Source organism: Diadema antillarum, unplaced genomic scaffold (genome assembly GCF_040938485.1).
Source record: "Diadema antillarum isolate AM-2024a unplaced genomic scaffold, OU_Dant_1.0 seq00000691_RagTag, whole genome shotgun sequence".
Lineage (NCBI taxonomy): Eukaryota > Metazoa > Echinodermata > Echinoidea > Diadematoida > Diadematidae > Diadema > Diadema antillarum.
The window spans coordinates 174,136-186,207 of NW_027271596.1; the positions used below are offsets into that span (position 1 = coordinate 174,136).

General features: G+C 37.0%; 1 protein-coding gene across 2 annotated transcripts in view; it reads right to left on the minus strand.

Annotated features, from left to right (window-relative positions):
• The window catches only part of LOC139737377 (uncharacterized), a 98,739-nt gene that overhangs the window by 10,189 nt on the left and 76,478 nt on the right, over positions 1–12,072 (minus strand). The window contains exons 5-7 of one of the 2 annotated variants that reach the window (XM_071648054.1): positions 7,536–7,649; positions 5,557–5,803; positions 4,654–4,883 (exon numbers count right to left, since the gene is read on the minus strand). In XM_071648054.1, the coding sequence (XP_071504155.1) occupies positions 4,654–4,883; positions 5,557–5,803; positions 7,536–7,649 (591 nt within the window). Of the gene's footprint in view, positions 1–4,653; positions 4,884–5,556; positions 5,807–7,535; positions 7,650–12,072 lie in introns of both variants that reach the window. The other variant, XM_071648053.1, reaches the window with a different exon arrangement.

The following is a 12,072-nucleotide window of genomic DNA, read 5'->3' on the forward strand; positions in this document are numbered from 1 at the left end:
GTACATAAATCAGAAAGACATATATAAACATATGCACTTATGTATATATAACATAAATACATGTACAAACATTTACATCACATACATCCTTGCTCAAAATAACATTTAGACACTTGGTTTGAATGTTCCTATTTCATATGTTTGTCACTCTGATTCAAAATCTTCATCAGTCTCCAATCGTATGATATGACTTTTTAAAAGATTTTTTTTTTAAATATGAACAGTCCATTTACTAATTCACTTGATAGAGAATTCAAAAAATGTGTGTGTTGGAGGCACAGCCCGCAAACAGGTGGTGGACTGGTCAAGTGACAAACTTTTCAGTTTCTACTGGTCACACTGGCAAAAGACTGAGAAGTTCTTGTGGGGGAAATATCCTTAGTTTGGGTGGGAAGTTTCATGAGAAGTTTCGTAAGAAGTTTCGTAAGAAGTTTCATTGGAAATTTGTGGTCACAGTGGCAAAACGTCAAAATCTGAAAGAACAAGATCTTAAACTTCGCAATCTTTTGCCAGTGTGACCGTGGCTAGAGAGACACAACCTCTACCCCCCTCCCCTCCCCCCCCCCCCCCCCCACACACACATACATACACAAGCAGCAACAAGAAAGATCAATGGAGATTTAGATTAATGCCACCAATATGGCAGGTACAAAAAGGAGATGGAGAAATTGTTCTCTCACGTAAAAAAAAAAAATTTGAGACTGGAACACCAGTTAAACATAGAAGAGAGAAGAGAACAGCAGAATGTTTGGAAGAGATGATGAAAATTGGATGAAAGAAAGTTGGAAAGAAGATGATGAAAAGGAGAAAGAAGTTCAGACACAACCTTCAATTCCACTGTTAAGGGATATTGCTTTCAACCTGAGTTAATATATCACCATGGAGAGAAGAATATACTAAGATGGAGGTGACCTCACAATGAGGTAGTTACTTTGTGCAGCTGCATGGCAGTCTAGCAGTGACAGAGGAATGCCTTGGTTTCTAAGTGGGGAGGCTAGGACACGGGCTGGTTGCCTGCAGGTGTCTACTCAATCATCGCTATGCCCTAATATATTTCCTTATTGCAATAATTAGTACATTAATTACTCCATCATGTACCTCCAAGAGAGAAGAGAGCCTGTACAATTTCACCCGTGCTTCCCGAGCTGTAAATGACCAGTCATTTCCTCTTTTTAATTTTCATTTTTTTTGAAGAAGAAGAAGACTCATTCATTCAATAATACCACAAATCACCTTACAATCATTAAAGACAATTAGCTGAAAAAGCAGAGAAATTATTTCACTTGAGAAGTAACCTATAAATCCTGGGAAAATTTTGTGGGGAAATTTTGCTGCAGAAATTATCATCTTGTCATGCTTAAATTGGCAACTCTGAACTTTGTGGCACATCTTATTTCAGAGGTCAGATAAAAGCAGTTAAACTCATTGATTCTGCACAAAATCTGAAATAAATTCATGAAACTTTGCATATAGGAGCAAGAGACAGAAACTTTAATCATGTGAAATATATATAATGTATAAAATCTAAAAATCATCTGTATACATCTAGCAATTAACATACTTTTGAAAATTTTGCCATTGATTATATATGAACAAAAAAAAAATAATAGTAACTTCTTCTGGAGTTCACATTCTATCAAAGAAAGACACTCATGGCGAGACAGGAAAGATGATTAAGAGATTCTTTTATATTACCTTATTATATACTTACAAAGACTGATCAATTTAGCAATTAGCATGCTTTTAAAAATTCTGCACTTGATTGTATACAAACAACAGTAATAATACTAACTTTTTATGGAACACATGTTGTGATAATGTTATAGATATAAACTAAAAATTGTTAAAAGATATCACAAAATATATTTGAGAAATATATTACAGAATATATAAAAAGAAAAACAGATTACAGAAATAAACTACAAAAATACATCACAAAAATATATTATAAGAATATATCATATGAATATATTACAAAAACATATCACCAAACTACAGATATCAGGTTTGTGAGAGTTGATTGGTTAAAAGCAAGTTAAAAGTTGACTATCAATGGCTGAAGTGATGACATCACGGGCAGGACATTACATGGACATCACGGCTGCTGATACCAGACTTGAGGTTTTACACTGACTTTGAATGACTAGACTGCAGGAAGGATTAGAATTTACAGTCTTGAGATAGTCAGAGCATGAAGGTACCAGGGAATTTATCCATCAACCCATTCATTCATTCATCCTTTCACTTGTTAATCATCAAATTTATTTACTTATTGATTAAATGATTTACTTGTGCATTCATTCATTCATTAAAAACACTCAAGCTATAGCAGTTCACATAGAAAAAAAAACCTCATTAAAAATGACCCTAATATGGCAAAGATAGAAAAAATGGTCAGTGAAATAATAACCATATGTGCAAAATAGGAAAAGACAAGGTGATAAAAGTTTTTATTACTAAGCTATACACCAATTAACATTAAAAGTAAAATGTATACAGTTACCTATTCTTTTATATTGAAGCAGAGAACAGTTTTGAAAAACAGTAATGCAGATGGCTTAGAAAATTATAAGTCAAACTAGTGCTTACCAAGGAAGGCAGATTTACAATTGAAGATTCGCACATTTAACAATTTTCTACTTGAGCTGTAAGCTCTGAAGTAGATTTACACATGCCCAAAGGCACAAACATACATATATTCTTCCATATAAGTGCAGATATACAAATGTGTACACAGTCACACACATATACTTGAAATATGACCACCAGTGGGCCTAGATAGAAAAAAGACTCTTTGGAAATCTCTTTCACAAACACAATGTGACAAAGACTGACTTATGATTTCAAATTCAGATCAGATATCAAGTTGGGACAGGAGATTTTGCTAGTCTCAAGAAAGTAACAACTTCCTCGTCATATCCCTGACACTAAATGCTTCCTCACTTAACTATTTTTTGCTGATGTCATGGATTAGGGGGAAGTCTTGTATTCAAAATCTCTTTCAACATCCCTCCCCCAGCTCTCTCTCTCTCTCTCTTTCTTTCTCACTAAAAATTTGTTCTTTGTGCATAACCAACCGTGGCCAAAAATTTTCAGGTCTATTGAACTTCTTGCAAAAGCATGTGACACTGCTTATATTCCCTTTGGCAAAGGTTCAATTTTTTTTTCCGGTTCTGATTTGACATCATGTACTTTGTTGGAATGATTACTGCTTCAAAAGTGCTACTCTCTGCATTTCTTTCCACAAGATTAGAATAAAATATTAAAAGATTAAAATAACATAAATCTTTTATCAAAATAAAATAAACATTTTCTAATATGAATTTTCTTTGTTAGTTAGAACTTAAGGGAAAATCAATGATAAACAATTGGTTAATTGTAACTAAAAACACATGAATCTAACATGTATAAAATTTGCTAATGCCCTGAATTGTTCTACTGTTATTTTTACATTAAATTTATGATTCACCATGATAGAAATAAAGCTGTTTTTCTTTCATGATAGCAGTATCCTAGCTTTGAGAGATCTTGACACACTGGCATGACAATTCTTTATACACTGCCTTTCAAATTTGCAGGTGAGAAACACATTCATATCAGTTTTAAAGGCAGGTCAGTGGTTATCCTTTCTTTAACTGGCATATTATTATGCCACATCCTATTAAAACATGAACATTGACAGAAGTTGATGGATTTGCTGACTTAAAGGGATAGTACAGTATTGGTGGAGATGAGAATTGGGCTTTTAAATTTTTTGTGAGATACCAAGAAAACATTTATAATATAGTACAGAGCATACCATTTTAAGAGGAGTTCAAAGTTTATTTGATAAAAATCGGGTTCGGAATAACTGTAACATCCCAAAACAAAGTAAAACAAAGCGGTCGTCACAAAGTGTGGGTCCCACACTTTATGAGAATCGCTCTTTTTGGATATCTCAGCCATTTCAAAACCAATTTTTATCAAATAAACATTGAATTCCTCAAAGAATTACATGCTCTTTCATATTTGATATGAGATTTCTCATTATCTCACCTAAAAATGTTACAAACCTGAAATTAGGTCTCAACCAGAACTGTACGATCCCTTTAAGGGTCAAAGATGTGTAAACATGTAAGATAGGAAACTACACAGGATAACAAGCAAGAGAGAGAAATTCTACCTTGGAGTGGTCAAACACTTGTGCTTTACTTTGAATGAACATGAGAATTCTGATCTTTATTCATGTCAAAATAGAGAATGGGTATACTAGTGAATGTACTTGAGGTTCAAGTCATTCATTATTTTGTATGCATTTTTTATTCCTTCAATGAAAAATAAACAAGATAATTACAAAATATAACATTGCCCCAAGGCCATTGTCCCAGTCAAGCAAACTGCTTATTGATGATCGCCAGTATCCTCCACCTGTGAAAAAAAAAAATGTATGTTCAGGTATACACATATTTACATACATTTCCTTAAAGTACTCTTTAAGTACTCTTATTCATATTTTGATGAGAATATTGGTTTGTCATGATTTCATTTGTACCAGTGAAGAAATTAAATTAACTGAAAGTGAATTTGAATTAGTGCACGCACACACACACACACACACACACACACACACACACACGCACACCAAACCAAAGCCACGCCCCTTTTCTGACCCACCTGTCTTGCCCTTCCTGCGGTCAGGCCGGTCCGGTATCCTACAGCAGAGCACCCCGGACAGGAGTCCCTCTTGGAAGGAGCAGCGGTCCACCATGTCATACATGTACTCCCGGTGTGAGGGGAAGACATCGATGCGCCCCTCCCCGAGGCATGACTCGTGACGCTGGCGTCGTTTGGAGCAGTGTCGTCCGATACCGCCCAGCGTGTCGTGGCCTGCCTCTCCTGTGCAACTGTGAGTGGTGGAGATAGATGGTAGGATCAAACAGGCAACATTATGAAATACTAATTGACATGAACACATTTGAATTCATAAGAGGATATATATGTTGAAATCAAATCTACATCGATATATTACCATACCATAACAATACTGCCACAGCACGGGGATAGGCTTCTTACTTTTCCATGGTTTTTAGAATACCATTACTACAAATGAATACAGATGTGGAAGCAAATGGTATGTGGAATACTCACCTGGTGGCCATTAATTGGCAAGTGAGTATACAGTCCTTAGAAACTTATATTCAAGGCAAACTATTTGACTGATTTGCTCCACGATTCTAGGGCTCGCAACGAGTATAAAATGAGACCTATCGGAAACTGTGTACCTGATAATTTTCTTTGAATGTGTGTGTGGGTGTAGTAGAAAGGTAAATAGATGTAACAATGATTCATATATATGCTTGTCTCATCATCTACTCTCAAATCTTTTAACTGCCAAGGGATAACTCCACGTCAAAGTTACAGATATTAAAATCAAGTAAGGACCAGTTCCAACTGATCTTGGAATGGGGCCTATGAAGACTGTGTCTTGTGAAAAAGTATTCTCGACTTCAATAGGTCAAGACTACACTAAGACTTAAATGGCTACACAAACTGAGTTTGTCTCCTTCCCTCACATACCTCGTGCACATGCCGTCATTATTGGCCGCATTGTAGGCATAGCAACCGTTCATGCTTGTCGCGTCAAGCCAAGAGATGTGCTTCAGCGAGTCGACGTCCTCGTGGTTACACACCCGCCAGCCGTGGGCACACAGAGTCTTCCCTTTCCTCACGTGACCCTTCCACGATCCGCTGCACGCTGCCACGCTGTGCATGTGGTGGAGCCCTTCAATGGTTCCATCTTTGCATCCAACGTCCTTCTTCTTCGCTGCTGGGCGGAAACAAGAATGGGGAATCGGGTGTCATCTCATTTGACTGCCACACATAGAAATGTAAAATCTGTAGTGAGGCTTTTACTCGCATTATTTGGGCATTTGATAAGCACAAGTATGATAATGCCCCAGAGGCAGTCTGTACTCAGCTGGAAGAAGAAGAAAAAGACTGGAAATCATTGATAACATAATATATACTTTCATTAATATCTCTAGATTCCTCATAAGGGCAAATACAAACATGAACTTACCTTGAAAAGAGCATGTAAGCATTTAGCAAACTTGCTAAATGGGGAAAAAAATAACAACACTAAGAGGGAGTGAGGTCTTTAATTTGATATCAACCTTAGTGTTAATTTTTCCTGCACTGACAATTAAAGAAAAAACAGTAATTTCTCTACAAAAATTCATTCATCTGAAACAGGCATTTGTAATATTCTAATAGAAAAAGGCAAAAAAGGCAAAGAATATGCTAAAGGAGTGTTTTCGTTTTTTTTTTTTTTTCTGCTTGCCTGCTTGCTTAATCTTAATGGCAGTAAAATGAAACAGAAATGTAATTAGACCGCATGATCATCCTTTATTACCACAGGGAATGCATCATGGTGTTGGTACGGGGGAGATAATGTTTGGAGTGTTCTAAGGAATCATGGTCAATTTGGTGAAATCTCCCCAAAGATCTACCCACACTGTCAAATTCGTTCTCTTTCCAGTCGTCCAAAGGCCTTAAGATACAGGATATTTGATTATCATCTTCAAGGCGCGACGACTCAAAAGTGCCTTCCCTGGGAATGCTATATCTGCCCAGTTTCTTCTCTCGCATGGTTAATTCATGATCCACGAGGTACCAGTCCTAACAAGCTACAGACAGAATGTGTTTCGTTGACGACGGAGAGCTTTTGGATAACAGCAGAGTACATCAACAACCAACCAGCGCTGATGTGGGTCTAATCGAGTAATAAACCCTTTCTAAACACCGAAGCACAAAATCAAATTATAGACAAGAAGCTACTAGTCATTGACTCAAGCTAAGAACCAGCAATGTATGCAGGTTTATCAGAGAAGGTACCTAAGTGGCAAAGAGGTAAAACAACCACTTTCCTTTCTTTTTTTTTCCCTAAAAAGAAGGTTTTAACCACAGGAAAGTGCAATGACTTAAAATCAAAAGGACTACATATGATGATACCACCATTGTACTATGTAAGAGATTGTACAAATCTTTCCTTTCATAGCAAGAATGTCCAATGACAATCAGTAAAAGTACAGGTGTGTAGAAGTGACAAAGTGTAGAATGAATGTTAGACTATCAAAGTGAGGCAAGGGAGATGTACATTAGGCAGTGAATGTCGATGCCTTTCATACCTTGTTTCGACATGTGATGTCAAAACAAAATGAAAATATTATCATAAAAGCTGCTATTTTTGCAGGGATTTAATTTTCGCAAATTTTGCAAATCGCTGTTGGACCACATGTAACAACAAGCGAAAATATTGCCACCTGATCTTGATCTCATCAAATTTGTGGCATGAAAATACCAACACACTTATTTCACGGCATTTGGCACATAGGGGTAAGAGGTGGGCCTATTGGTAAGTTTTTCTTGGGGGGGGGGGGGGAGGGAGACACAAATGATTAATCCCCTGTCAAAATGACAACATGCATTGTATATGATGATATCCTTTTAATGGTTGGATTTGATTTGACTGGAGTAGCAGCGAATTGAATCCGTACCTTTTTCGGAAACTTTGATTGATACGTCTTCTTTAGTGTAGCCCACGGTGTTGGATGCTATGCAGGAATATTCCCCACTGTCTGTTACCGATGACTTGTGAATAACCAATGTATCTGTGAGAAGATATGAACAAGGAAGAGAATAGAAAAAAACAATGATATTATCATATTGCAGTATATGTATACTAGAAATACACACACATTTAAATTGATGATGTACAGATAGTCCATCATGGTGATTTTCTCATATAAACCAGCAGGAGAACTTAAAAGTTCCTGAGAGAAATAACATCTTACTTAAATGAAGAATCCTTTCAGTGTTTAATAGATAAAATCACTAAGTATGACATTGTGCCACATACCTCTTTAATCACTGAAGTGAACCTGCATTTGATCTCTATGCACTGCATGATTCAGTATGTGACACATGTTTTTGAATGGGTGTGTTGATATCCTAATATTGACAAATTTCCACGGAAATGAATGAAGAATGAATTACTGATTCCATCACAGGTCACACACACACAAATTATTTGATGATGAGATAACGAAGATGATGAGTTCGGACCTTTGATAAATGCTTAGTAATTGCAGAAATTATGAATTAAAGACATTAAAAGACCAAAGGAGAAGTGAGGCACTCAGTTGAATTGAGAATTAAGGGAAAGAATTTGCAACGTGACAGAGACTCCAAGCTTTTAAAAGATATAGCACCATGGCTAATGTGGGGAATCGAATAGATTTCAGTAGGGTTTATTCAAATCTTCTTGAAATGAACTAATAATTAAATTATCACATTTTCATGATCAATTAAAGTGGGTATGGTGTGAATCTGAAATTATTTCCTCCTTGCCTGAGTTCAGTCCAAATATTTTGACTCCGAATATCCTGTGTTGTCAGCTTTGTAAATAGCCATTTGAATAATCCTTGATTGTGATCAATGTATCTAAAGTTAAAATCTTGCTGAACTTTAAATCCTGAGAGATATAATGATATTCTCTCTCATAATCTTGATGCTCTTATTGGTTCTCTGTAGTGAGAAAGTGGGACCTTTCCGTGTCTCTCTCCCTTTAAGTCTTGGCCGAGTTCAGCGATCTCTCTCTAGGGGAAGGGAGTCTCCCTTTCCTCCTCGTCTAGGAGAAGCCATTACCCTTGACATTAGGAACCCAACACTGGGACGTGGGGGTGGCTGGGCTGAGGGGTGCTGTGACTACAGGCGGGTGGGGCTGGAGGTTGTTGCTATAGCAACATGGCAAGATTAGGGAGGTGGCTAGTGGGAGGTGCAAGGGCTTCTACTTAAAAGGAAAACATTAGATATGGGAAGATATAGATGAGGCATATTGCAGATAAAGAAGATGGATTCTATAGTAGAATATTATCAGGGTGACACAGATCTTGACCTTTTATGTGACCTGCCCAATAGCTTCAACCCATTAAATAATTTTATAGATCTTCAGTTTAATCCCTCCAAAACTAGCTTGGCCTTCACATATTAAGTTGGCCACACCTACAGTTGTACTTTGATGTAGCAATGCAAGAGTGCAAAATGAATGCCACTGTGTTTCCATAATCATCCTTGATAAATGTTTCTAGTTATATTTTAAGGGAAATGGATTCCGGATCCGTCACAGCAATGGTTTTGTTGGATCTGTCTTCGGCCTTCGACACTGTAGATCACAGAATTCTTGTCAATACACTTAGAAGTTTGGGTATCCAGGGACAAGCTCTCGAATGGTTTAAATCATACCTATCACACCATTCACAGTCTGTTCTTTTGAATGGTGTCACATCGTCTTCAAAGCCATTAGGCTGTGGTGTACCTCAAGGCTCTGTTGGCGGGCCCACCCTTTTTTCTATCTATTTGATCGGTCTGCGGAAAATATTTCAAAGTTATTCTGTTCGGTATCATCTATATGCAGACGACATACAAGTTTTTGTATCTTTTTCACCACATCAAATCCAAGCATCTCATGCACTGCGCTGTCTAGAAAATTGCATCATTGATATTGATGCTTGGATGAGGTCTAACTCATTGTTTCTAAACCACAGCAAGTGTGAATTTATCCTTTTTGGTTCTAAATCTCACTTGAATAAGTTGGATATTAATTGTATTTCGATTGTAGGTAATGATATTCCTCTGTCAAAGTCATGTCGCAATCTGGGTGTTATGTTTGACTCTCACATGGCTATGTCCGATCAAATCACCAACATTTCTAAATCAGTCCGTTATCAATTGCGCAATATTGGTTTTATTCGCAAGTATTTGACTCGCTCTGCCACGGAAAAACTTGTTCATGCACTTATTTCTTCACGCCTTGATTTCGGTAATGGTTTGTTTTTCAATCTACCAAACTCGCAAATTGCCCAATTACAAAAGCTACAAAATGCCGCTGCACGTATTGTTTCTTTGTCAAGTAAACGCAGTCATATCACACCTATCCTGAAGAGTCTTCATTGGTTGCCTGTACAGGAGCGTATTCGGTTTAAGATACTTCTTTTGGTTTATCATGTTATTGAGGGAACAGCTCCTGATTACAATGTTTGTTTGTTTCGTCAATACCAACCTTCACGAACTCTTCGATCCTCAACTTCAGGTCTCTTACATATTCCGTTTTCTAGGAAATCTTGGGGGGAACGAGCTTTCGCTCACGCTGGACCAAAACTGTGGAATTCACTTCCTCGTGAGCTGAAAGACTCGAGCTCTATAACATCTTTCAGGAGTAATTTAAAATCCTATCTGTTTAGCAGTGCATTTTGAAGACCAGTGTCTTTTGAAGACAGACTTTCATGTCTTTTTTTTCTGCTTCTTCATCCTTCTTCTATTACTGTGATGTACTTGTATTTTCAATCTGTTTGCTTTGATGTACAATTGTAAAGCGCCTTGAGCATTTAATCAAAGTGGAGAACGGCGCTATAGAAATTGTATGTATTATTATTATTATTATTGTTTATTGACATTTAGAAGCAGGTCATTTGAGCTCATTAGCAAAAAAAAAGAAAAAAAAAAAGCACAGTGAGGGTAACACAAGATTCAATACTAAAGAATGACAGAGAACTAGTAAGCAAAATAACAAAAACACAAGAATGATGACTGAATATGGCATAGAGAAATAAAGAGATTTGCACAATGAAAGAAAAGAATATTTGAGAACAAACAATCTCCAGAAATGAGGATATTCCCATATGGTGTTTAAAATGATGGAGAAAAAATAAGCATGCTGGATCATGTTGCATTCCTAATACAGAGAATTGAACACACATAATTCCCCCAATGCTTCTTGGGTGCACTGTAAAACCAGAAATCTTTCACACACATGAAACTTTCATAAATTTCACAAAGAGCCATTTGAACTTTTGGTAAAACGTATGAAATGAGAGTGAAGTTGCCTAACAAGGGTATATTGCTGAACAAGAGAGGCATCTATAAAAGCTAGCAAAGCTCTAGTTTATGGTGGCTCTACTGGAACATCACAATGTCTGAGAATACAGTACACAGATATTAGAGATCAAGCTATACAGCTCTCCCCTGGTAATGACCTTTGCACAACTCTGAACAATTACACCTCACCCAAGTGAATTCAAAGTTCACTTCTGAGCAAATGAATCTTTTTCTTCCCTGACCTGTATTTACCTTGGTAGACACTTGAGTGTCTTAAGCAGGATTGTGACTTTTTGTCATTCACTTTGTAATAACATTAGCAGTCAATGAATGCAAACTTCGGCACCTGGCCATAAAATGGGATCAAAAAGTTGAATTTAGTTCGAGTCAATATTTTCATTTGAATGTAAAGCATATTAAAAAAAAAGCCACAAGAGCCCAAGCCTGTGTTTCTCTTCTCGAACTAAGATAAAGAAGTGATCAATGCATAACTTTGAACAAATTCCGGTTTATTGAAGAATGCATCATGACCAGAGTTTTTGTGAGAAAGCAAAACATATTTGGAGCTTGTAAATATTTGCAGCTAGGGGTAAAATTGCCTCTCTAGAGAAGAGATCAAATTTTTGTTGCCCGCCTCAAAGGCTCCCGATCCGTGCAAGCAGCCAAGCTATGCAAAGAAAGTTTCATGTTTACTTTCATACTTATCTCGTATTATATGGATTATGTAAAGACAATATTACTGTTGAATGAAACAGAGCATACGAAAAAAAAAACCCTGCCTGCCTGGGAAATAAAACCCCCTCTTTAGTACCGAAATAATTCAGGTTCCATCACAGCACCAAGTGAAAGATAGAGACAAAGAATTCTGATCTGAGAACTTGTCAGATTATCGAGCGAGTCAGACACACTGGTGACCAGTTTGACTGATTTTCATATACAGCAGGTGGATATCGTTATGTCTTTTGAAGCTTATATCTTTCTGGATGTCACCCATATTACTCACTGAATCGCAAGAAGGACTTATCTGTGGGGCTGGTCATTTCCCTCCCTGTATTTCCTTTCTAGATCTTATCCCTTTTCCCCATCTTCCTTCCAAGGTAACAGCTTTAAAAGGCAGCATAAAACTGTTTTAAGCAAAGACACACACATACACACAAA